This window comes from Chaetura pelagica, unplaced genomic scaffold (assembly GCF_000747805.2).
Source record: "Chaetura pelagica isolate M959 unplaced genomic scaffold, ChaPel_1.0 scaffold79, whole genome shotgun sequence".
In the NCBI taxonomy this organism is placed as follows: Eukaryota; Metazoa; Chordata; class Aves; order Apodiformes; family Apodidae; genus Chaetura; species Chaetura pelagica.
In genome coordinates, this window is record NW_009969339.1 from 4,076,264 (window position 1) to 4,099,010 (window position 22,747).

The 22,747-nt window shown below is 43.7% G+C and overlaps 1 protein-coding gene across 1 annotated transcript in view; it reads right to left on the bottom strand.

Moving 5' to 3' along the window:
* STAB2 (stabilin 2) overlaps positions 1 to 22,747 on the bottom strand; it is an 83,373-nt gene that overhangs the window by 10,552 nt on the left and 50,074 nt on the right. The window contains exons 36-56 of the mRNA XM_010005864.1: positions 22,532 to 22,727; positions 21,886 to 21,981; positions 20,816 to 20,861; positions 19,162 to 19,238; positions 17,502 to 17,627; positions 16,897 to 16,970; positions 15,055 to 15,126; positions 11,435 to 11,554; positions 10,946 to 10,993; positions 9,745 to 9,828; positions 9,502 to 9,648; positions 8,957 to 9,103; positions 8,604 to 8,663; positions 7,863 to 8,039; positions 7,691 to 7,780; positions 6,347 to 6,493; positions 5,053 to 5,109; positions 4,084 to 4,207; positions 2,895 to 3,044; positions 1,058 to 1,162; positions 480 to 587 (exon numbers count right to left, since the gene is read on the bottom strand). Of these exons, the coding sequence (XP_010004166.1) occupies positions 480 to 587; positions 1,058 to 1,162; positions 2,895 to 3,044; positions 4,084 to 4,207; positions 5,053 to 5,109; positions 6,347 to 6,493; positions 7,691 to 7,780; positions 7,863 to 8,039; positions 8,604 to 8,663; positions 8,957 to 9,103; positions 9,502 to 9,648; positions 9,745 to 9,828; positions 10,946 to 10,993; positions 11,435 to 11,554; positions 15,055 to 15,126; positions 16,897 to 16,970; positions 17,502 to 17,627; positions 19,162 to 19,238; positions 20,816 to 20,861; positions 21,886 to 21,981; positions 22,532 to 22,727 (2,251 nt within the window). The remainder of the gene's footprint in view (positions 1 to 479; positions 588 to 1,057; positions 1,163 to 2,894; positions 3,045 to 4,083; positions 4,208 to 5,052; positions 5,110 to 6,346; positions 6,494 to 7,690; positions 7,781 to 7,862; positions 8,040 to 8,603; positions 8,664 to 8,956; positions 9,104 to 9,501; positions 9,649 to 9,744; positions 9,829 to 10,945; positions 10,994 to 11,434; positions 11,555 to 15,054; positions 15,127 to 16,896; positions 16,971 to 17,501; positions 17,628 to 19,161; positions 19,239 to 20,815; positions 20,862 to 21,885; positions 21,982 to 22,531; positions 22,728 to 22,747) is intronic.

Sequence of the window (22,747 nt, forward strand, 5' to 3'; positions counted from 1 at the left end):
GCATTCCTGAACTAGGGCAAAGCCTTTAGGGCTCTGAAGCCCTCATCATGATGTCCTTGATTAAAGAGACATAGCACCACCCCACAGGCTTCTGGCCAGGGTGACTTTGGAAGATGCAAGATGCCTGGCTGAGAAAGAATGACTGTTTTTGCAGTGATGCTACTGGGAACAAACAGCCTTGCTTAAGTTAATCAAAGAAAATCCTGTAAGAAAAACCCTGCTGAAAACCCTGCTGTCTCCAAAACCTGACTGAAGTGCACTTCTTTCTCATACTCCTGCTCAGGAAAAGCCTGGTGAAGCCACCCACCTGCTGTAGAAAAACCTGATCTGTAAGTATCCTAAATTTTTCACTTGCTGCATTGTGGAAGTTTTTAGGTTTGATAGCCAATGTTTCATACTGAACAGTAACTGCATGCAAGTGCTTGTGAAAGAGGGGACAACCTGTCTTCTTGTAGGAGGCTGTGCAAGAGGGAGCTCACCTATGCATGTGATCCCATCCCCATTGTAAAATGGCTTGCACTGGCACGTGTTGTTCTCCATGCAGACAGCGTTGGCGGAGCAGTTTGGGGAGCAGACTGGTGGCAGAGCTATGGGGAAGGCAAAACAGCTGGGATGAAGACTATTTATATTGCAGTGCCTTTGTTTCATGCAGGCAGAAAACCCTCATACCAGTCTAGCTAACTGGAAAAACCTGTTAGATTTTTTTTTTTAAACTTCTTAGCTCTCCAGTGATACTTTCTGTCATATTTCCCAAAGCCCCTCTGCAGCAGACGTAAGCATGCCTATTCCCATTTAACACGGATCTAGGCACTCCTGTTCCCATTTCACACAGAAGGAGATGAGAAGATGAAAGGTCTAGTTCACAGTCCCAAGCAGAGTGAGGGAAGCAGGCCATATCTCTAAGGCAGTGCTCTTGGGAGCTCCCTGAGTCTCCACTGAGAGCTTCTGACATTTATTAACCCTTTCTCTCTCTTCTCTACACAAACCCTCTGTTGAGTTGCAGGTGTTATCAACCCATGGCTCCACGTGATGGAGCCCAGTGAGAGGAGGCAGAGACCTAGCTTGATTTCACACAGCCGGCCAGTCCATCCCGTTTCACAGAAACATCTTCCCGTTCCTGAATATCCTTCATCACACTGCCCGTTGGTCTTGCATTGGCAGGCTGCAAAAGGAATGCAGAGGGATTGCTTACACAGCTGCTGTTGAGAAAGGGGAAAATCTTTCTTTAGAAAAACATCACCTAGACTGGTATTATCCAGTAATAATTTAAGTAAGTTTAACCTGATGGTTTTTCACCATGAAGCCAGTCAACCAGAGGACCAGAATCCCAAGAGTGGTTGGGTAGCCTCCATCCTTGGAGGTTTGCAAGGTCTGACAGGAAAAATCCTGAACAATCTGAACTCAGAGCTAGCCCTGCCATGAGCAGGGGGCTGGACTATAGACCTCATGACACCTCTTTCAACCTGAATTATCCAGTAGTCCTCTGACTTTTCAGCTGGTGTTATATAAACGTGCCTCTGGAACTGAAAATAAGTATTGGTCTACATTGTGGTAGAGTCGCAAACTTCACACACAGCTGTGGCAAGAAGGTGTTAATGGCTGAGCTGAAGACCCAGCCTGATCCTGTCCTAATGAGCAGCAGCTGCTAGCTGTGGGGAAGCCTTTTAGCCAGAGAGAGGGGCCACTGAGATAGTGTGTTTAGTTGCTGGTTGGGAGAAGGTTTGTTTGAGTATCAAAGCCAAATATGAGTTTAGTGATCTTTGCTCTGAAACATGGTCAAGTTACCTGGAATGTGTGTTTTAGATAGTTTTATGACTAGAAGCTTCTGGATTCCTTCTGCTTCTTTTATATGTGGGGTGCTACCCTTGAGTTCTGCAAACTGAAGCATGAGGAACTGATTTAATCTACCAGTGATATTTTTTTCTCACTCTTTAGGCCCTGTGATAGCTCTTAGTGAAATATTGTTTCTTTAAGAGTAAAATGGTGTGGGACTAGGGGGAAATGCTTCTTGGAAAAAGTGATCCTGCTGAGAAGCAGTGTTGCACTCTGGCTTTATTTAATTCAGCAGTAATGTGTTAAAAAGGAGGGGCTGTAAAACTTTTCTGTTAGATACCACAATGTGGGCTTTGGGCTAACAGCTCACGCAGTTTATGCTATGGTGTGCTATAAAACAGATAAACCTTAGGTAAGTGTAATCCTGAGTGTTGGTGTCCAAGCTTGGTGCTTTGCTTACTCTGCAAGGGCACCTAGCCTATAACTCTCTATGGTGTGCACCTCATGAGCAGTAGAGCTGTACACAGTTAGGATAGCAATGTTAGTATTGTAGTTTCCCATCTGAAGGCTTTATGTTGGGAAAACATTTAAGTTTCAATGGCGATAATCAATCCTGGTTCCACCTGTTTTAAGTGAGTCCACCTGGCCTCACTTGAAGTCACAGTGAAGTGGATAAAGATAGCAATTTTAAGTTGCTGTTCCTCTTCACAAACTACCTTCATCTCTGTGTCCTTTTTCTTCTTTTCTGCAAAAGTAACACATGGCCTTGGCCTCCTGTAATCCTTGAGGAACAACATTGTAAAAATGCTGTGTTGTCTTTTATGGGGATGGGGGAGAAGGCTGTGCTGTAGTTGAAAACCCTTGCTGATGGAGGTTCTGCCTCTATTCCCTATTACTACAAGAATCGGAGGAGCCCAGCAGAGAAAGCTTAAGTAAGGCTCTGCCCCACCACATTTTCCTCCCATCCAAGACCTTGTGCCATGTTTCCGTGGAACAAGACACTTGGGAAACCTTTGGTGCTGAAAGTGGGAAGCATTTCTTGATTTACTTAAAAACTCACTGCTAACAAAATAGCTTAGACGTGGCATGGGCAATGATATGGAAAGGGAAGTTCAACGTACGCCTGCAGTTGGAGCCGTATCTGCCTGGCAAGCACAGCTCGCATGACGTCCCGTTGAAGCCGCTGTCGCAGCGACACTCTCCTGTGCCGGAGTACCCGTCGTCGCAGGAACCGTGGCTGTTGCATGGGGTCTCTGGGCCCCCTGGGCAAGCTGGAAATTAAAAACAAAACAAAAAGTGGCTCTTTATCTCAAGTGTGTGATTACTCATTGTCACTGTTTGTTATTTATTTATTGTTCTGTCAATGTTCTTGAATGGAAATGCCTCTCTACTAGGGCATGTAAAAGCAGCTGTGACACTTGTGACTACAAGCCTCCTGTTCCAAATTTATTTGCCATGCTTTTACAAGTCCTGTCAGAAAGGTGTTGCAGACTCTTACAACCCTGGGTCATGGGTGTTGTTGCCTGGTTGCTTGCTTACTTGGATCCTTCAGTGAATGGTGTTGCCCAGCTCCTGCCCAATTCCTGCCTTGCTTGTGCATCTCCTTGGGCCTGCATGCTGCTGGGGTGAGCCCAAAGGGCAGCTCAGGCTGGGAGGGCTGAAATTGCATGAGACCTGCATGTGTCTGTCTAGGAAACCTGGATAGAGTGAGCTGGCAGTCTCTGGACCTGTCTGCCAACAGAGATCCTGACCCTTCATGCCCTGGTGAAAGCCTCAGTACTGTTCCCTTGTGAGGCTGATACACGATACAGCACACAGTCTGTTAGTGTGTACTAACAAGGAGCTGGAGGTAAAGCCTCCCAAACTGTCTCACAGCTCTTCAAAGCTACACTTTCTCAGCTTACTCTACTGATGTATGCCTTTGCAACTGGCTGAGGAATTGTACACTGTCTCTCTCTTGTGTCCTGATATCACTGCCATTAGCCTGATGTCTGTTTTTTTGTTGAAAGGCCTTTCAGCTGGTGGCAGATTAAGACTTGCTAGACTTGGTTACAGCAGGGCAGTCTTTACTCTCTACAGCATTCACTTAGTTTGCTACTGGCACGAAGTTAAAACTTGCTGTAAATATGAAAAAGAGATTATTTGGAATGGAAAAATATTAATGCTTTCTGTGTACTTGCAAGAGAGTTTCCCCATCTTGTGGCTGGTGCCTCCTCATGCCCCTATCCCAGCTCTCACGGTTCAGCTGGCTGGGCACCATACAGCTGTGCTCAGGCAGACCATGGGGTGGGGGTAGGGAGGTAATCCTACCTTGGCAGTCTGGCCCAAAGTAGCCCTTGCAGCACCTGGCTGTGTGGATGACCATGGAGCAGTTCCTACGGCAGCCATCCCTCCGCAGCCCGTAGGACTCGTATGTGCACCACTGGATCTTTTCCTGGGCATTCCATGTGCCAGTGCAGAGAGGGGGTAAAAAGCAAAAGGAGTTGAGTGGAGGCTTGGTTCTCTGGCTCCTTAAGTCACAGTTTCTGATGTACATTGAATCAAAATGCAATGTGTGAAGAGTGCATGTGTGAGGCCCCCGCCTTCTCTTTGACCCCCTCCTTGCTAAGCACCACTAATGAGGATGGAGGGGGCTGCTCCAAAGTCAACCCAAGCACTGGCTACAGTGGGTGCTGTGTGAGACTGACCAGTGTCCCCCACTACCAGCATCTGGGTGTTTGCCCAGGGACAGCTTTGTCCTGGAGCCTTTATGGCCTCACTTAAGTGTGGTTTCACTGCTAATGGTTCTCTTCTTAAATTTTCAAGGTAATTTATTCTAGTTTGCTTGTGTGAAGTACAGATGAAAAACGGATTAGACTGCTTAAATGTGGAATCATAGAATGGTTAATGTTAGAAGGGACCTTAAAGATTATCAGGTTCCAACCTCCCTGCTATGAGCAGGCACACCTCCCACTAGACCAGGCTGCAGAAAGTCTCACCCAACCTGGCCTTAAAAACCTCCAGTGAGGGGGCATCCAAAGCCTCCCTGGGCAACCTATTCCAGCACCTTGCTACCCTCATGGTGAAGAATTTATTCTTGATGTCTAACCTAAATCTGCCCTCTTTCAGTTTAAAACCATTACCCCTTGTCCTGTCACTGCCCTCTCTGGTGAAAAGTCCCTCCCCAGATTTCCTGTAGCCCTTTCAGATACTGGAAGGCCACTGTAAGGTCTCCCCAGAGCCTTCTCTTCCCCAGGCTAAATAGTTCAAACTTCCTCAGCCCATATTCTAATGTATTACCTTTGGTTTTGTTCCTGGAGGGCATTTAGAATTACTGAAACAGCTGGCACAATGCCCCTATTGTACAAAATGGGAAAAAATAATAAATGAAAACATATATTAAAATAATGGCAACAAAAGGCTATTTGAAATGGACAAGAAATCTGTTTTACGAGAGAAGCAAATATGAGCAGACTGTAAGCTTGCTTGAAACAGATTATAAGAACTCTGCAGAAAGAGAGAATGACAACAGAGAGTTGTGTTAATTTAGTGTCATGAAATGCAAGAAATTGGTTTTGATAACAGGATATGTTCTGGAAGAAGAAACCTTGCTCTGGATTTAAACAAGCAGAGAAAAGATGGTGGATACTCTTCAAGCAAATACTGACATGGGCTGCATCAGATCTGCACACCTAATTTGGAGTAGAGATAAATGGTTACTTCTTGGGAAGCACTGACCAAATCCGAGGAAATCAATATAGATTTCATTTCACAAAATCATGAAACAAAAGGTAACGTGGGTAGATGGGATACACACAAGTGTTGGTTTTCTAACTGAAATGTAAATTTCAATAATATTTTTTTTTCAGATTGGTAACATCACTTTTTTTTTTCAATTCTATTTAAATTAAGTGTTTTCTTACATTTGGTTGAAACTGAAGCAGTTTTGGTCTTGGAACTATTTCAAAGTGTCCTGCTTGTAGGATGTATCAAAATTCATGGAGGAAACTTCCCCCACGCTAGCAGTGCCTAACTGTGTGTGCTAGAGGATATTTCTGTGAAAGCAAGAAATGTGAGAGACTCAGAACCTGATAAACAGGCCAAGCAGCTCTGTCTCATGTCCTTAACACCCAGTGCAGTGGGGACAGCAGTGCTGTTCCTTTGCAGTTGTGAACTTCTAAATACAATCTCTCTGACCACATTTGTAGTGTGAATATACATTCATTTAAAAGCATGCTTGAAAAACCTATCTTTGCTCCTGTTCATGCCTGTATTTGTAAGGTACTGTTGTGGTCTGAGCAAAACTACTGAAAAATGAGTGAGGACTTGCTAAGCTGCTCTACATTTGAGACCACTTATCCCATGTGTTGCTTAGTGTGGATGCAGGATTTCTGTTGTGTGCTCTTTAGGAATTGTGCTGCACTTCTTGACCTTAGCTCTCATCTGTGTGGCAGATGAAGCCAGCCTGAAGTGGTGGGTTTTAATCTCAATAGTGCCAAAGCTGCTGCAAGTGTTGCCCCGGTCTCTGTGAGGATAGAGTTTGGCCCTCGGACTGTGTCTTTGCCAGAGTGAGGGACCAAAAAAGGGGACTGACCATGAAATCCACGGTGAAGAAGCTGTCACATCGTCCCCCCAGGCTGGGGTCTGTCAGCAGGCAGTTGATGCCATAGGCGATGCCCACATCGAACTCCAGCTGCCGCTGCACTATCTTACACTGCCCGTCATTCAGGAAGAGCGCGCCCTGAGGGATGGGATGGGGACAGAGGAGTGTGACAAGTCATGAGGCAGTATTCCTTGGGGTCAGGCTGAATCCAGGTCCTGCTTGGGTGTTGGGGATAATCCTCCCACTGAATGGTTTGAATTGGAAGGGACATTAAAGATCATCTAGATCCAACCCCTCTGCATGGGCAGGGACACCTCCCACTAGATCAGGTTGCTCAGAGCCCCATCCAACCTGGCCTTGAACACTTCCAGGGAAGGGACATCCAGAGCTTCCTTAGCCAACGTGTTCCAGTGTGTCACCACCCTCACAAGAAAGAATTTTGTCCTAATATCTAATCTAAATCTACTCTCCTTCAGCTTAAAACTGTTCCTCCTTGTCCTATCACTCCATACCCTTGTATAAAACCTGTCCTTAACCATTTCCAGGGATGAGGCATCTGCAGCCTCCCTAGGCTACCTGTTCCAGTCTCTTGCCACCCTCACACTGAAGAATTTCTTCCTAATATCTAATTGAAATCTTCCCTTTTCCAATTAAAAACCATAATCCCTTGTCCTATCACTACACATCCTGGTACAAAGTCCTTCCCCAGCTTTCCTGTAGTTCCTTCAGGTGCCTGAAGGCTGCTATAAGTTCTCTCTGGAGCCTTCTCTTCTCCAGGCTGAACAACCCAAACTCTCTCAGCCTGTCTTCATAGCAGAGGTGCTTCACCCCTCTGGTCATCTTTGTGGCTTTCCTGTGGACTGGGACAGGACATCTCTGTTCTGGGACACTGGCACAACCCTACGTCATCTGCCTATCTGATCAGAGATTCCCTGGCAGAGTCGTCCTGTGGAGAGCTGGCAGCAGAGAGTTGTCCTAGTCCCTTCTGCCAAACCCAGGTTCATCTCGAGAATTTTCCTTTGTGTATTTCAGTTTATGAGAAGGTAAAATGTGCTGGCACTTTGGTTTTGAGCCAACTGCTAACTGTTTTGCACAAATGGCATCTGTAACAGAGAATATGACATCTGCAAGGAGTCTTGCAAACCATGTAGTCAGCTGCATCTCTGTTGGAGGGGCTGCCCTGGTTTGTGGCTGTTGTCATGGACTGGCAAAGGTCAATGGAGTTAAGATGCCACTGACCCTTTCTAGGGGCTGTGCACAGGCACAGTGGGGTCTGCACGAGCAGATCCTGCAGCAGGGACAAGGGGTGAAGGTGCCAGCAGGGTGAACACTTACAATCTCCCTGTTGTCCCCGCAGCTAACGCTGAGGTTGGAGCCCTGCAGGGTCTTCAATGAGGAGGACTGAGGGAGCTTGTAGGCCAACACCTGGGAAGGAAACGGGGGAAATGCACATACCTGGGCTTGCATATCTTGACCTTGGCAACGTTCCTAAAAAGCAAGGGCTTACCGCAGCATCACGGACAATGTGGAATTTGAGGTATTGCACCAGTTTGTCAGTGTTGGACTTCTTGAAGAGGAAGTCCTGCTGCTCCTGTGGCAGCCCCCTGATAGCTGCATCTGTGGGCCAGAAGAGCGTGACGGGTTTGTGAATAGGATCGTTGATCAGCCCAAGCAGGTTGTTTTTCTGCAATATACCAAAAATTGAGGTGAAGGATTAATGATCCATCCAAAATGTTAATTGACCCTATGGAGTGAACGTCTAGTATAACTGGGGTGCAATGACCTGTGGGCTGCCTGGTCACCAGCCTGCAAACATTTTGACTTGAAAAAAAACAGATTCCCAAGTTGAGCTGCCCAAGTTGAGTTACCTGACTTAATTCTCAGAAGTGCTTGTCACCCAGGGTTGCCGCAGAAAACTAGGCTGACAGCCCAGCTTTGGGCTAAAAAAGTTGTATTTGGGTCAAACATTGGCCACATAATTTGATGTATCAGACAAAGCTGAGCAGGGAGGAGAGAGGTGGCTATGGGGAGGAGAAAGGTGGCTGTGGGTCTGCCTGATATCCCCCCACTTCTTGGGATGTCTGCAGGAGAGGGACTACATGGTGACCAGGATTGTCTACTGTCTTGTGAGACCTTTGGCTCCACTGAACACCATCCTGACAAAGATGACGTGCTGTGTCTGTGCTCTTGTCTTCAAGAAAAGTATTTAAAACTTTTGCCCAATGGCTGCTACCTCTTGTGTCCTTACCTCTAGCAAACTGCTGAACAGGATATATCCATGTTTGGCTGCAACCATTTTAAGGCTTTCCTAAAAAGAAAAGCATGTTCAGTAATTTATCTAACAAATGCATTATATGGGTATTTAAAAATCTGGTATTTTCTTGCTTTACCCTTGAAGTAACTTTTTGTTACAAAACCAGTGCCACTGTGAGGAAGTCCTGTTTTATTGTTCTTAGGATTTTAAATATCACATTTAACTTCTTCAGCAGTGTAGAATAATGTTTGTATAAGGTCTTTTTAGTATCAGTGTTTGAGAGTTTTTTTGTGACTTACATGATTTATGTATCTAACAGTAACTGTGGAAAAGCCGCTGGGCTGAGCGAGGCAATGAAATGCACATACCTTCTTAAGGGGGAAATCCTGCATACGTGATGGGACCAAGATTTGGTTTATGACATGGATCACACCATTTGTGGCAACAGCATCACTGAGTATAATTTGGGCTTTGTTGTTCAAAACCAGCGAGTTCTGGAAAGGCAACAAAAACATGTTTTCTGTGGAACCTTGTGGGTGGGTCACACCAATGCTGAATTTCCTTGATATGGTGAGTCCAGACCATCCTTTCTTTGCGGCAAACATTAGCTTTGTTTTAATAAATTGCCCTTTGCATTTTCAAAAATCTCATCATGTTTGTAAAGCCAGAGGCTGAGGATGAAATAACTTGAGTCAAAGCAAGTGTTGACAACTCCAGCCTTTGCACAGCAGATTAATGCTGAATGCTTCAGCTGAACGGGCATCTTTCCTTTACTGTGACTTATTTTTGTGCATCAGAGGAGGAAAGGGAATCATTCAGGCTTTTTAAAAAAAAGCTGTACAAGAGCAGACTGTTTTATTATTTTATCCCCTGCATCTTCATGCTCTGTTACCTGAGAGTAGCTGATGTGTATTGGATCCCCTTGGAGAGAGGTGATGTTGGTGACTCTTGTCAGGTCATCGTACAACAGACTGGCACAACCCACCATATGATACCGGAGGACTTGAGCCATCACTCCTTTGGCAATCCAGTCTTTGACCTGAAACACAAAGTGGAAGAGTTGAAGCAAGTGAGCAAGGCTTTGGAATCCAAAAACTCATCCAACTCACCAAAAGCTTCTGGCCTGCTTACTTACTCGTGGGTCGCTGTTCAGCACATCTGTGCGAGGTACAAACAAAGTGAAAGGACCAGGGCCTGCAACATCTCTGATGAACAAGTCCTGCCAAATTTAAGAGGACAAAGCAGTAATGAGTTGTTAATACTCGTAGTGCAGTAATGGGGACAGCCCTACTCAGTGGGAAATGGTGTTGCTATTGCACGCTGAGTTCCCTTCTCTGCAATGGAAGGGTGAGAGATTTGTACAGTGTGGACTTTCCAGCCCCATCTGTCACCGCTGCCCAGGGGTATGAAATGGAAGATTTTGGCTTGTGGCTACGTCTCTGTTTCCTCTGCAATAATGAGCAGGAGAAGAGGAGGAAAAGCTCTCAACCAGTACTAAGCATAGGGAGGGTGAAGAAGGGCTATTCCCTTCTGAGAAAGGGAAGATGAATGAACCCTTTCATTCTGAGATAGCCAAGAGTGGATATGTGCTTGTGTTTGTACATGCATTTAGCTGGTATGTGGTTGCTTGTACTTAGGAGGAGATTTGTTACTGTTAGAGGGACAAATGGACCTGGGGTGTTGCAATGGCTGCTGGCAAAATAAGAGATCTGCTGAAGTGAGAGGAAGCAATTGGTTTACCATCACAATCAAAGCTATAATATGAGTCTTCGTAGTAGCAGGCCAATATACAGACTTGTACTGCCCTGAAGCTTGGAGTAAATGGAGAATTACTACTGCCAGTCTCCCAGAAGTAGTGAGAGCTGGCAGGGCACGTTGGTTGTCTAGCAGCACACAGCAGTGTCCTGTGACACTTCCAAGGCACAGCTGAAAAGAGCATCGCAGTTTGGGTTTGCAGAAGGGGTAGAAAGGAGGGATATTTGCTCAGGTCAGAAGTTGTGAGGGATGTGCTGGAAGATCTTGGACTGTGAGAGGGTGAAAACTTCAGTTTGGGGGCCCTACATTTCCCTGGGATCTTACTTTTCAATATTAATTCTCTAGAGGTTTTAATGACAGTTAATAGTTTGAACTAGAGCATCTATGGTATTAGTGGCTGGTGATCCGAATCCAGTTCCTGTGGAGTTGAAGGATGTTGGTACATGCTGGATTAATGCCTGCTCCCTGCCCCCTCCTTGAGGCAGAAAAGAGGGACACCCCCTCTGTGCCCCTCCCCCCCCCCAAAAAAAAAAAAAAAAAAAAAAAAAAAAGAGGAAAAAAGGTACTTGACCTTTTCTTACCTCTAAGTGGAAGTAAAATCTCGATGTGTTGGAGTCTCTGAGAAGTTCCTGCAATCAAGAACAAGACTTTGCAACAATGTTGCACAAGTGGGGCAACATCTGTGGGGTACAAACTAATGCAGCACTTAGAAAAGAAAGAGAACTTCTGTCTTTGAATAAATGCTGTCGATCTGCATTGCTCCTGTTCTTTTCTTACCTTGTTCTATTAAAGAATTTAAAAACTGAAATTTAAAAGTATAAGTATTAAGTCTTTAATACTCTGTCCATAACAATTGTCCATCAGTGTTTTTTTAATTATTTTTTTTTGTTTATGAGGCAGGTAAGCTTATCTTGCAGCATTCTGTTCCTATTTCTGGTTCCTTGGATAAGGAATATTTCAAATTCTGGGATAGATTTATCACTTTGTTCAAGGAAAAAAAAAAAGTCATGTTTCAAGAGACAAACATTGCATTGAATAACTATCTGAAGAAAGCATGTGCAGCACTTTACCTGGTAGATGTTGCCTCGGCACTTAAATCCATCCCCAACGTAGTTAGGTTTGCAGGTGCAGGTTCTTTCGGTCAGCTCAGTGTCATTACAGATGGCAAATTCACTGCAGCCTCCATTATTCTTGTAAGATCAAAATTAAAAATATTAAAGATTTAATTCCTTAATTGCCAGGTGTACAGAATAATTCTAGTTCACCACTTCCACCCCTGCCCCAGTATATGGCTTAGAAAGAATTAACCTTAACAGAAACCAGAACTTAGTGGAACTTCTGACAATACATACTTTCCTGCAAAAAAATAATAATAAAAACATTCAAAGTTCACAAGAAAAATCCTCTTTTTATGCAGAGGATATAGTTTTGATTCCCTCCTTTTATTTTTCAGTTCATGGTGTTATAAGGAACCAGAAGATTTACAGGCAGGTTTAGTGCTGGACCTTGGGGATGAGTCTTTGCTACCCATCCGAGGCAGCACTGACTTGCATGGAAGGGAACTACTTACAGCTGTAAATCACTTTTATGGTCCTAGGAGCCTGGATTTCTGGAGATGCATTAGCATAGGACTGTCTATTGTTCTTTGTCTGATGACCCAAGCTAGCTGGAACAGGGACCTGCCACATGTGCACCACCAGTGTGACCTAAGGCTTGGAGCACCAGTGATGCACGTCACCTGGCCACCTTCCTCTGGGCAACTCTTTGGGCTAAAAGGAGATGTTCCCCATCCAGGAGCAGTGTGCTGGTGTCCAGAGTTCTGCCCAGTAACAACTGGGTGCTCCCTAGCTAGCACCTCAGTTTGCAAATCAGTGTCTATCCTGGATTTGAGAGCAAATCAGGAAAAATTGAGGAGACATCTTATTTTCTTTCCTTGTACTTGTTTCATGGTGTCTGTTCTGTTGCTGGTCATCTCAGGGGTCCTTTCCCATGGGTTATAAATGGGAGCAGAAGCTCCTTTAGGAGCTACCAGTGGAGCCTGGTTTGCCAGGCCATAGTGAGTACTGGATGTAAGCAGTGAGTTTGGTTAAGCTTGCTATTTATTTGACTGCCTTTAGATGGACTGTTGGCAATCTTGGGTTTATCATAGCTTCCCATGAAGTTTTGCTGCACAGAGGTTTGCTTAAGTGAAGCTGGATTAGCCTCTGGTCCAACAGTAATGTTTCTCAATAGTATCATTAAAAAAATATATATATAGATATATATATATAGCCTGGCATAATTAGCTAATTGGAAGCAAAGTTGCTGGAACAAGGCATAGGAAAAAGAAAAAGCATTCAAAATTGTAGGAAGCAGTAGATCAAAACTTTGAGCTCCCTTTTCTCTAGCTTCTGTTTTTTTGACCTTTCAAGGTTAGAGATGCTCTGCTGACAGGCCAAGCTGGGAAGGTGAGAATTATTGTTGCTGTGCTCAGAGCACAAAGGATTAATGTGTGTGGGAGAGTGGATATGTCCCTGCTGCTGCTTGCCAAGAAGCAGAGCAGCGTAGCTGGTGCAGAAGGCCAGGCTGCTTGCAAGTGTGTGCCTTGCAGTATGTGAGCTAGCTTGTGCAAAATGAATGTGGCTGATTCTCAGCCTGCAGATAAGTGAGGGACAAAATGAGGAAAGCCACAGGAAGCCCTGCATGGCATGTTGTGGAGAGAAAGGGAAAAAATTGTTGGTGTGGAGAATGTTGTGCATTTTTTTCTTTTCTTTCTTTTAATCTCCTCATTAAGACACACTTTCTTTCTTCCATCTCACCTCCTCTGTTTCTCTATTTACTAAGCTGCCTCTGCTGCAGCTTGCAGTGTTGCTATCCTGTGTTATGCATCCAGAGGGATGCACTTGGGATGCAGCCTCCACATGGCTGTAGGGTATGTGTGTTATTTGACTGCCTTTAGATGGACTGTTGGCAATCTTGGGTTTATCATAGCTTCCCATGAAGTTTTGCTGCACAGAGGTTTGCTTAAGTGAAGCTGGATTAGCCTCTGGTCCAACAGTAATGTTTCTCAATAGTATCTTTAAAAAAATATATATATAGATATATATATATATAGCCTGGCATAATTAGCTAATTGGAAGCAAAGTTGCTGGAACAAGGCATAGGAAAAAGAAAAAGCATTCAAAATTGTAGGAAGCAGTAGATCAAAACTTTGAGCTCCCTTTTCTCTAGCTTCTGTTTTTTTTACCTTTCAAGGTTAGAGATGCTCTGCTGACAGGCCAAGCTGGGAAGGTGAGAATTATTGTTGCTGTGCTCAGAGCACAAAGGATTAATGTGTGTGGGAGAGTGGATATGTCCCTGCTGCTGCTTGCCAAGAAGCAGAGCAGCGTAGCTGGTGCAGAAGGCCAGGCTGCTTGCAAGTGTGTGCCTTGCAGTATGTGAGCTAGCTTGTGCAAAATGAATGTGGCTGATTCTCAGCCTGCAGATAAGTGAGGGACAAAATGAGGAAAGCCACAGGAAGCCCTGCATGGCATGTTGTGGAGAGAAAGGGAAAAAATTGTTGGTGTGGAGAATGTTGTGCATTTTTTTCTTTTCTTTCTTTTAATCTCCTCATTAAGACACACTTTCTTTCTTCCATCTCACCTCCTCTGTTTCTCTATTTACTAAGCTGCCTCTGCTGCAGCTTGCAGTGTTGCTATCCTGTGTTATGCATCCAGAGGGATGCACTTGGGATGCAGCCTCCACATGGCTGTAGGGTATGTGTGGCTCTGCTCTTTGACCTGCCCCGTGGGAGCTCTGCCTTTGGTGACCCTGCAGGCTGGGACCTCTGCTGGGAACACCTACTCCAGGGAGCTTAGGCCCTTGAGCATCTCTTTGTCCCAGCATGGATTTCACTGTTAACACAGCAATGTGGGGAATGATACTCTGATTAGGCTAGAAACATTTCAGACTGAGAAGGGGATGTATATGCTGACACTGGATTATTTCTCTTGTTCAGGCTGCACAGATATAGTTCCAAATGACACCAGAGGACTTAGTGATGGGAGAATATTAAAAATTAAACGAGCATTTTGACTATTTTCTATGGTTCCTAATCACCTGGCTTGTAGAATATCTAGAACTGGTCCCTGAACATCAACAACCTGAATGGTAGACGTGTTTGGGTTTTTTTGGTGAGCGTAGTTAACACATAGATCACATTTCTCTGTCTTATAATTTGAGCCAAGATCTTTGATTGGCTGGCTTAGAAACTGCATTTAAAAAAAAAAAAAAAAAAAAAAAAAAAAAAAGTAATTGAAATGTTGCTAAGCCCTCTGTGTCCTGAGCATGGATTTAGATAGTGGCTTCAATGTGAACTCTAGCAATGACAAAACATTTACTGAGAAGATATGACTTATATTTTACCACTACAGACTAGGGTGTGTTTCTCTATATCTGATCTGAAGTGGTTTTTGAAGATTCTGTGATGACTCTGAACCCTCACTTGGGTTACCTCCAGGCTGGGGTGCAGGAGCAGCCCTCAATGCATAGTTTCTACAGCAGCCCTCAATGCAGTTTCTACAACAGCGACAGCACCTAAGCATGTTAAAATTACCTAAGTTAGCATAAGTTGATTCTGGGCATAACTGACTTAGTTCTGGATGCATACAAAACCCAAGAGTGAAATGATTATAACAAGACCTTAAAATACTCTCCTTAAATGGATACTTACTTGTGAACACAGACTGATATACGTGCATCTTTTGCCATCTCCAGAGTATCCTTTCAAGCAATTACATACTGCCTACAAGGCAAAAACAGAAAGCATGCATATATGGAACAAATGCTTGATTTTTTTCAGCACACTTATATTTAATTTTTCCCAGTTTATTTCATCATGATATGGTGTATATCACCTTTCCTGCAGCAGTTTCTGAGCCAGCATAAGCAACCATAGACTGAGACTGGGGAATAACAATTTCCTAGAGCCCCAATCTGCCCTTTCTGTTTTCCTATCTCTTGTCTCTCCTCTGCAGTCCTCGTCATTTGAAATTACCCTTTTGAAACCTGCATGCAGTATAGTCATCTTGCTGATAGAACAGGCTAAACCCCTATTTTTTAAATTTTGTTTTATTTGCACAGGTTGGTATTCTCCTCACTTCTCTTTCCTTCCCCTCTTTTATTTTAAAGTGATGAAACCTATTTTCAAAGCACTCGGAATTGTGTCCTCATGTTGCTGATGGCTTCCCATGCAGTGGCAATGCATTTGACACATCACAATTATTCTGTTTTGCACTTGCCAGTTATCACGAAGATGAAAAATTAACATGGCTGCAGAGAAACGACTTCTCTTCCTCTGCAATTCACTGTTTAATGGTTCTCAATTTAGAATTCACAATTTGTAGGAGATGGAAAATTCAAGGAGACTTCTGCAGAGGAAATAAAAACTGGTAGGCAGTGCAATACAGTGTTTTATATATGAGTGTGACTGAAAGCCCTACAGAAAGCAGACTCATTTGTGTTCTGTAAGTTTGTGACTGCAGTGATGGGATTTTGTAGGGGAGGATTTTATTCTTCTGATGTTACCTATAGTAGTAGCTACTACTTCTATTTCCAGTGAGGATATATGGAAGAAAACAGCCATCACCTGTTATGTGTAGAGGGATGTGGAAGGAGTTAAGGGGCTCTGTGCTACCACCAGAAATGTACTGCCTTGCAAGTGACAATCAAGGCAAAGTGTTAGTTGATTGGTACTGGCAAAAAGGACTGACTGGGTTATGGTCCCTCATGTCCCTGAACAACTGGAAGGCAAGAGGTGGCCTCTGACTCCTGGTCACATTTTCCTGCATTGCTCCTGAAGAAATACTGTTGTGCAGCACTTGCAGGAGGTTTACACTCCTGCCAATATGAAGCTAGAGGGGGATGATAAGAAGTGCTGCAATCACAGTGTTCAGCTTCTTCTGAAACTGCTGTAAAAATAGAAACACTAATCTGTGCCACTTAATTGCCTGGGCAGATTTGTTTCTCTTTTTCCCTCCTTGTCCTTTTATGCTTGTTCTTCTATGGGGTGTATGTGGTACTTCTGAATGGGAGACACAAAACAGCAGAGAAGTGACTGGATACCAGTATGCTGTAACCCCTACACGAGAACTATGATTCAGCCCATTTTGTTTCCTTGTGAATACATTTGAGCTATGCAGGGAGAAGGGCTAGTCTGAAATGGATTTTTTTTCCATGCACAGTTTCTGTAACAATAAAAGAAATGTTATCCGGCAATACTTCCAAACTGGCATGTTTTCACATCAAATCTCCCAAACAAGAAAAAACAACTGCTTGAACAGCAAAACACTGCTTCTCTTGGTAGATTTGGATTCCTTTTACAGAAATTAATTTTTTTCATGTTTGTCCACATTCCCCCCTCAAATACCTTTTTGAGAGAAGCATATACTTTTCAGAATTGTTGTTATGAAATCCACTTTTCCATTTAAAAAAAAAGTTGACATGAGGAAATATTTCTTTACACAAATGTAAACAGTTGGCTAGTCTTATTTTTCTGCACTAACGAAGTACTCACTTGATTAGGTCCAGTCTGTGTACATTCTGCATTTCTATCACATCCACCGTTGTTCTCCAGACAAGGGTTGATTTCTTTACAAAACAGAAACAGTATGATATAAAAAGAGGATGACTTCTGAAAACTCAAGAAGGGAGAATTTTAAGTAAAGCATACTAGGGATGTAGATTTCTGTCAACTGTGAATCCATGAAACTCAGTCCCTTAGCTACTTAATACCTCAGTCTAGGTCTTGTGGTTTGTTTGATGAGGGCTAAAACCCTGCCGTCAGCATTTCTAAAACTATATCTGGGGAGGTTTGGTACAACAGCCTCTAAAAGCCTTTAAGTCTGCAAGAGCCAGAGGAGGGTGAGTGTATCAAGCTGCTGAAGATGGGGCTATCTTTGTTGAGAGGCAGATCTCATTTAATAAGCTTTGGTGTCACACCACACTGCTGTAGTTGCATGGTTTGCCAAATCTTATCAACCACATGGTAGGTAGGGATGCCTTTGGCACCAGGGTCTATAGTATCAGGAAACCACTTCTGGGTCATAATGGAAGAAGGATCTTCCATCTACAGGAAAACTCAGTCCTCTTTGTGAAGTAGGAGGCACTGGGAATGCTCACCAATGCAGACTATTCCATCTCCAGTGTACCCAGCGTTGCAGACACACGCTCTGTTGCCAGGTGTTGTTCTTCTGCACTCTGCCTTGGCAGAGCAGCCACCATTGCTGGTCTTGCAGGCATCAATAGCTGAACAGTGACAACAACACAGGTTAAAACAACGTGCTTAAATGGCTTTTTGCTTTTCAGGTTAAGCTGTCTCTATGTTTTAAAGAGATTTGCTGATATTTTCTGAACACAGCACCTTTCTGCTTTTAGAGGCCATGGACTTTTTTAGTGGCAGATATTAAATACATCTCATTGATTAAAGAGGGGAAGCTAAGAAGATGCTTCTAGTCTGGAAGATAAGAAGTTGTCCAGGACTGACTTTGAGTAACTTCTGTCTTCTGATTCTGCACATTCCAACCAAGCACCAAAGAGGGGATCTTCATGTTCTTCTCTAGATTAAATGGCCATTGAAAGCTTTCCCTTAGCTTGCCTTTTTCTGCACAGAGACCAAATGACTTTCCCTTCAGGAGGTCTACAGAGTTTAATATCACCCAGCTCCTTCCTATGGCAAAAGGTCCTGGTTGTTATTCAAGTGGGTGTTCATGCTCTTTCTGTAACTCTGGATGAGTCAGGGACTGGCAATTTGAGCTTGCTTGGGTTATCCCAAAAGCAGGGAGGGAGCTTTTCTTTTGCCTTCAGGGTGCAACAAATCAGCCCAAACATTGCTTTAGTTTTAGCTTCTAATGATCCCAATTCCCTGTTTCAACAGCTGTAATAGCCAGACTGGGGAACTGACTTGTCCTGTAACCAGTCTTGTCTGGGAATTCTGCATAGGGGAGTAAGGATGGGTGCATAACCACTATGGGTCACCTGTGTCACCCAGTTCTTACTGCATATGGGGGATTTTCCACCATCAGATTAAAAAGGATTTGATTGATTTGTGCCAGAAGAGAAAAAGAAAGCAGCCAAAGTAAGAGTGCTAACATCTTGGATTAGGACCCTGCCAGCATTGCAAGTAGACAAATATGCTTCTGTTCTCAAGAGAATTAGTATTTTAATTGGTTAAGGATTAAGTAAAACAACTGCAAAATTAATGACAATTGCTGTAGCAGGAAGCAGTCTATTTCGTAAGTCTATTTCGTAAGTCTATTTCTGGATATCCCAGGCTCTTGGAGGGACATTTAGATTTAGCTGCTGCTGTCCCTTTCTAAGCGTCTCTCAGATCTCTCTGGTAAAATCAACTTTGTTAGACCAGAAGTCTGTGCAAATTCAGAAAGCTGAGGAAATGGTAGAGCTATACGGCTTCCAATAGCTGGAAGTGCTGCTGTACCCTGAACTGGCCTCTCTTTGCTGGGCTTTGTTGGGAAAAGGAGTAAATGTCATGATCCAGGTTTCATTACTCTGCAAACAATGGGGCCCGTGTTGTGCACGGCATGTTCCCTTTTCTCTACTCTCCCTTAGCACAATGCCTCACAACTTGGAGATTTTGAGCCCTTTGTTTGCTAGGAATCTGCACCTGTTGGGCTTTTACTTGTTTGGAGCAAACTGGCAACGATTCCTGTTTTTTAACTGGTGCATAGAGGAGTCCTGGTCTCTCAGCAGCTTCACCGTGACCACAAAGTGCTTCAAGCATATTTTCCTTCTTTTCAAAAGGGAAGAAAGAAAATCCACTTGCCTGTGCAGAACGTCCCGTTCCCCTCAAACCCAGCTGCACACTTGCAATAGGCAGTGCCATTTGATAGGAGAAGGCAGCTAAAGAAGGAAAAAAAGGGAGAAGACATAAAGAAAAAAAAAAAAGAGAAAAAAGGAGTCAGGTCTCTGTACAACCCTTGGTTTTGAGCATTGTTTGGAAGGTAATGTTGCCTAGAAATAACAAGGCTTTTAACGCTACAGTATGGTGTAGTTAAAAGCATAAAAATGAACCTAGTCAGACTAAGCTTTCCAAAAACATTTTGGATGTTTTAAGTGTCTTGCTTTGGTCATCAAGTGTCCTGTTTTCTCATGCAGAATTCTAGAAGTTGCATGCCCCCTCACTCAAAAACTGTGCACTCATTTTTTTTCACCCCCCACAATTTTTTGAGGGATGGAGCAGATCAGATGTGCCAGGATGAGAGCCAGGTGTCTGTGTCTGAGTCCCCTGGGTTCAAGTTTGGTGTATTTTTGACAACTTGGCCTTCTGTTTGCAAGTGTGGCTTTACTGCCCCACCAGCTCTGTATTGTTATACAGGGATTGCTTGCTAGTGTCTCCCAGGGACAATGTCACAACACAGCCAGCACAATCCAGTTCCCCCTCTCTCCTGCCATGCCTGCACCTATCCTCGTACCTACGTGGGTAGTGGCAGTGGATGAATAAGGCTCAGGACAACAGCCTGCTTCTCCTGTCAGAAACACAGTCTTGATGCCAGAGTGTGTGGGATCCCCCTGAGCAAATTTGAGGGTGGAGTTTTGCCAAAAAAAACATGGTAAATATAATTACTGTGAACTATATTTCACAAACACATGGGGGAGAGGATGATCTACATCTGGGGAAATAGTGGTTTCCCATTTGCCTCTCTGGCCTCTCTGCTCCTACAGAAAAGCTGTTCCTGAAAATAAGGAGCCTTTTCAGTCACCTTTCCTTTTTAACTTTTAAAATTAATTTATTTTTAAGTTTATTAAAATCTTGGATCATGCAAATCTTTTTGTGTGGTCAGTGATGGGGGGTAGGTGCCCTTCAGTAAATTACTCAGTGGGGATGACTTGCTCCTTTGAAAACTAGTTAGTGTCCCAGTATTTGTGCTGCACCACTGAAAGCATTTAAAAAAAAATAAATTTGTTCGTCATTGTATATTTTGTTGTGGAGAACTGTTGCTTGTCAAATGCAGCTCTCTTTGGTGAAGTCCCTAGTGCTGACAGCATTTCTGAGTTGTGTATAGTGGTGAATGTGGCAAATAAATGGAGCACATAAAGCCCACCTCAGAAATCCACCTTTGAACAAGCTTGCACCGGCCTCCTGTTCTCTTTAGTGTAGGAGGCTCCTTGTCTTTGTATATTGCATGGTAGGGTGTCTCACTTTCCTTTTTTTCTTTCTTTCTTTTTTTTTTTTTTTTTTCCCACCTTCCCCACAAAATCCCATTTGCTTCCCCTTTTAACATGCATGTTTTGAACTTTTTGGCCTCATCTCCGAATACGTTACATTGACATTGCTCCTTATCTCTGTGGTGGAAAACATGGGTGTTATCAATACTGTTGAGAAGCCTTCATAAAGAACAAGATGGAGTATGTTTTTTGCCTTGCAAGAGATCCCCTTTTTATCCCCCCTTTTCCAAATAAGTGGATTTCATACATACTTAGCACTGGTATGGCAGGAGGTGTTACATGCATCATCTTTGATTTCTGCAATAAAAATACCAAAACAGGGATCAGAACCTTTTAGGTCAACATCCTTCTAGTTTCCGAGTCTTTTGTTCCCACCGTGTAGAGCTGGGCTGAGTTCTGCAGCAAACAACTGCACTCCCAGCCTGTACACAGACTCTGGATGTACAGATCATTGTGTACCCCTTAAATTCAGTGGTGAGGAAAAAGCAGGTCAACATATTGCCAGGGAAACATTTCACCTGTTGTCTTTTATCTGTATTTAGTTTGGTGAGTTTTGCATGTTGTTAGCTTAATGATATAACTATAGATTTCAAAGGGAACTGAAATTTGCTCAGGTATAGCAACTGTAGCATCTCTAATTATAGAGTTAATTTTATTACTATCTTTTCCCTGAGCAAATTTAAAACTGCTATTGAATGCTATTATTAATGTGCTAATAATAGTATTTTAATTTTATACTATTATGCATAATTCTGAAATAGTTAATACATTTTAATTATGTTTAAGTAAAATATAATTTAATTGGATATAGGAGCTGCATTAAGCTAACACAAAATGATTTATTTGATAGGGTTTTTAGCAAGTACAGAATTTAATATCCAGTGTTGTATAGGTAAATCAATTGTAGCACTTGAGAGGCTTTTGATTTGAACACCAAAATGTGCTAGGTAACTCTGCTTTGCAAAACATCTAACCATAACAAATAGGAAGTTCTTTTGGGACAGATACAGGCCGACACAGGTAGAAAATTAGCTAAGTTAGGCATTTAAGTCCAATGAGTGGTATCTCGGCTGGCTCTCTTAGTAGGGTAATGAATTGCTACAGCACAGGAGTGTCCCCTGTATTTCACTGCGTGTGGGAAGCTGCTGGATATCTGGTGGTGCACTGGGATCTGATCACAGCTGTAGTTCTGGCATTTCCTGAAATGCTCACTCCTTGCCCCAGAAAAAAATGAAGGAGGGCTCACCAATCTCACACGTCACCCCTCTCCAGCCAACGTCGCATTCACATCCCAGAAAAAAATGAAGGAGGGAACACTCACCAGTCTCACATGTCACCCCTCTCCAGCCAACGTCGCATTCACAGGAGCCGTCCCCATCGATCCCGTTGCTGCATTTCCCATGGACACAAGCACAGACTGTGGGGAGAGATGGAAAGAAAGTTCTGTCCCCGGGCAAGGCAGCAGCTTGTGCAGCCAGGCAGCCAGGGGAAGGAAGGGGTGGCCCAGGTGTCTTTTGCTGATGGCACCTTCTGCTCTGGGCTATTTCAAGAAATGCTTTGGCTTGTGCCTATTAGCTTCTACCTGCAGAATAAATCTAAATTCAAAATATGCTTCTCTTTCCTCCCTTCCCAAGTACAAGGACTGAAATTGTATTTTAATGGGAAAGCATCGCCGAAAAAGTAGTGCTCAAGTGGATTATTCTCACTGGATGATGTCCTAAGTTGGCCAGAGTAGCAGGTAGCATCTCCAAACAAAGGACAGAAAATACCATAATGGGGGAAGAAAAGGGCTTAGGACTTTAAGTCTTTTTAAGACTTGAAGCCAGGTTTTAAGACAGGCCTCTTACCCTGAAAGTGATGTACCTTTCCAGGATCTAGGATGGACATGGTTAGAAGATCTAAGGGGAAGGTGTTGACATCTGACAAGAGTAGTGAAGGAGCCTGACTGGTTTGGGGATGCTCAGTACCTTGATCACAGTTGGGGCCATATTTGCCTTCGATGCAGCTTTCACAGGCCGTGCCAACAAACCCCTCCTCGCACTCGCAGGCGCCTGTGCCGTTGATGCCATCCAGGCAGATGCCGTTTCCGAAGCAGGCGTTCCCTGCTTTCCCTGGGCAGGGCTGGCACTGCTGCCCAAAGAAACCTGCACAGCACTCTCTGGTCTGGAAACCAAGGAATCATA